Source organism: Molossus molossus, unplaced genomic scaffold, assembly GCF_014108415.1.
Source record: "Molossus molossus isolate mMolMol1 unplaced genomic scaffold, mMolMol1.p scaffold_m16_p_5, whole genome shotgun sequence".
Classification (NCBI taxonomy): Eukaryota; Metazoa; Chordata; class Mammalia; order Chiroptera; family Molossidae; genus Molossus; species Molossus molossus.
In genome coordinates this window covers 51,968,667-51,971,612 of record NW_023425388.1, presented here as the reverse complement: position 1 = coordinate 51,971,612, position 2,946 = coordinate 51,968,667, and the positions used below count along the sequence as shown (strand labels likewise).

Here is a 2,946-nt window from a genome sequence, read left to right as displayed (position 1 = left end):
TTTTTCCTTTTTGTCAGAGTAGAAAGACAGGTAGACTAGAAGTTTCTCAGCTGCTGAGAAAGAGGGATGGAGGGTGAGCCTAAGGCAACTTCTCCATTACGGGGAAAGTGCATTTCTTTTACAGCTCATTGCATTGTAATCTATAAGGCTTTTTATGGAGATAATGGAGAAAGAGATGATCTAGTCTTCCTAACACCTTTCTATTCTTAAATTCCTTCTTAGATGAATGATTCTGAATCCCCACTTGGCACCCACATATACCTCTGCGTTTGTTTAGACCCCCGAACATGATTGAATAGGACAGATAGCATTGCCTCGTACATTCATGTGAATGCGGTTGTAGGTGGTAGTGCATTTGTTCTTGGGCTGAGTGTTGGAGCCTCTGTGTGTAATTGAGTGCATATGTACGTGTGTAAGTGAAATTATGGAATGTGTATGTGCGTAGAAATTGAAGATTGTGTAGACAGTGTGACAAGTGTGGAATCCTGTGGGCCTGGGGTGTGCAGGGTTTTTATATTTTATTTTTAAGTAAGCCACTTTGGATTGTGTAGCTTCCTCTCACTTCTGTGATTGATTTCACGAGGCTAATTGTGCGTAAAAGCGCTAGTGAGATCTGGGGGCGCCTCCTAGTCTGACGTCAGAGAGAGAGTTTAAAAAGCGGGGAGCCGGTGGAGAGCACACAAGCCGCTTTAGGAGTCGCAAGGTTCAGAGCCGTCTCTGCAGCCTGCGGATCCGCTCCTAGAGTTTGAGCAACTGCGCTTTAGCTCGGCTTCCCCAGCGCCGCGGAGATGCTGTCCTGCCGCCTCCAGTGCGCGCTGGCCGCGCTCTCCATCGTCCTGGCTTTGGGCGGTGTCACTGGTGCGCCCTCGGATCCCCGACTCCGTCAGTTTCTGCAGAAGTCTCTGGCTGCTGCCGCGGGGAAGCAGGTAAGGAGACTGCCTCGACGTTTTGTTTCTCCTCTCCGAATCCCTAACCTTCTCTTAGCGTTGCCCATGCCCCCCTCGGGTGCATTTAAGAGGTGCTCCTGAAGAGTTTTTGTTCTTCTCTGGGCCCCTCAGCTCCTAAACCTCGTAGGAAAACTTTCAAAGTCCAGAATCCCCTCTTACCTCTTTGTTCCCCTAGTCGACGCAGTTTGTCACAGGTGAGTTCTTCAGCATTGAAGAAAATTCTTAGACCCGAGTAACTGAGCGGGAAGGTACGATGGCATCTATCCTCGGTGCTGACCATGGGAGGTGCTGACCCAGGTGCTGAAAGAGCGCACCTCTGAAGCTGCTACCGCCCTAAGCAATTCCTCCCCCATGCAGTGGATGGGGGTAACCGGCACCCCACAGACGGAATGCAGTATGTGTAAGATTGTGAAAGGTCTCCTTCCCCACAGTTGACTTATTAAGAACGGTAAGAACAATTCCAGTTGTAGCTCAGGGTGTGAAAATTGAGTTAAACAAACTGTTGGCACATGTTTATCTTTGCAAACTGCTTTAAAAATCTGTTATCTCTCTCTACGAGTGTGTTTAAAGCCTACAGAGACAGAAAACTTGCAGAAACATTTTATATTTTTCAAGCCTCTTTGTGTAAGTTGGTGATTATAGCAACTACCTTTATTTTTATGACCTTAATTATTTTAAGTGACAGAGGTGCACAGCTGTGAAAATTGGGTTTTGGGTGTGGCTGAATCTGCTTTCCAAACTCGGCTTTTCCAGTTCTTCTTCTTCATTATCATCATCCTCATTGTCTCTATGTGTCTCTTTCCCTTTCCGCACAGGAACTGGCCAAGTACTTCTTGGCAGAGCTGCTGTCTGAACCCAACCAGACAGAGAATGATGCCCTGGAACCTGAAGATTTGTCCCAGGCTGCTGAGCAGGATGAAATGAGGCTGGAGCTGCAGAGATCCACTAATTCAAACCCGGCCATGGCACCTCGAGAACGCAAAGCTGGCTGCAAGAATTTCTTCTGGAAGACGTTCACATCCTGTTAGCTCTATTCATAATTGCTGTCCATATATGACCTCCGATTCCTTTTCTCCAAACCCCATCCCTCTTCCTTAATTCCCCCAATACTCATAAAACCCCTTACATTAGAAACTGTAAATACAAAATAAAATTATGATGAAATTATGAAAAGCAAGAATTTGATTTCTTATTGAGTAAATCTTTCTGTTCAATAATACATGGTTAACTTCCATTGTTATTTCAATTGAGTTATTTGAGACATGCACTCCAAATCTCAAAGACACACTATTTAAAATTCCCTGTGGTAATAAAGGTTGTGTTTTGAATGGTAACCCTTATAGTTTGGGTGATTTCAAACATAAATAAATTCAGATATCTCTATGAATGATAACATTAATCTAGTGATAATTATGGGAAGGGCTGTCACAAACATCAATTACATATTAAATACAAATAAAATTATATGTGGAAATGAATATTAGTATTTATGGATAGGCAGGCTGAAATGTCCAACTATTTACCAGGCTGATATGTAAAATATACTATAAAATGGAATAAAAAGCCTTTAGAAGTTGGAGGAAATAAGCTGGTTTAAATAGCTAAAATAAAAGTCTGACACTTTAAAATTTGTTTCCAGTCTGTGAACATTTATCTAGAGAAATATCACTGTTTTTATATCTTCTTTGACAGTCCTCTCTGTAACTGAACAAGGTTAAATGATTGCCTTTGTTTAAAAGTAAGATCCTAAAACTTTCTTCTGGGAGAAATATCACATTTATTATAAAATTTTAACATCAGAATACTATGATTTGCAATAAAAATGTGTGTAAGTTCACCCCTGGGAATGCTACACTGTTGAAGTTATTGGAACACAATATCATAATTCCAGAATAACCGAAGGAGAGATCCCAAGTCTTCTTTTGATTTTATCAAAATGAGAGTAAAATAAAGATGCAAACAATAATAAAATATTCAATACATGCTAGCTATTATCACT

At 41.8% G+C, this 2,946-nt stretch overlaps 1 protein-coding gene across 1 annotated transcript; it reads left to right on the top strand.

The window, feature by feature from the left end:
• The first annotated feature begins 679 nt into the window (after positions 1–679).
• On the top strand, positions 680–2,120 carry SST (somatostatin). Its single transcript, XM_036243713.1, has 2 exons — positions 680–926; positions 1,763–2,120. The coding sequence occupies exons 1-2, from the start codon at positions 789–791 to the stop codon at positions 1,973–1,975; spliced, it is 351 nt and encodes a 116-aa protein (XP_036099606.1). The 5' UTR covers positions 680–788; the 3' UTR covers positions 1,976–2,120.
• The last annotated feature ends 826 nt before the right edge of the window (positions 2,121–2,946 follow it).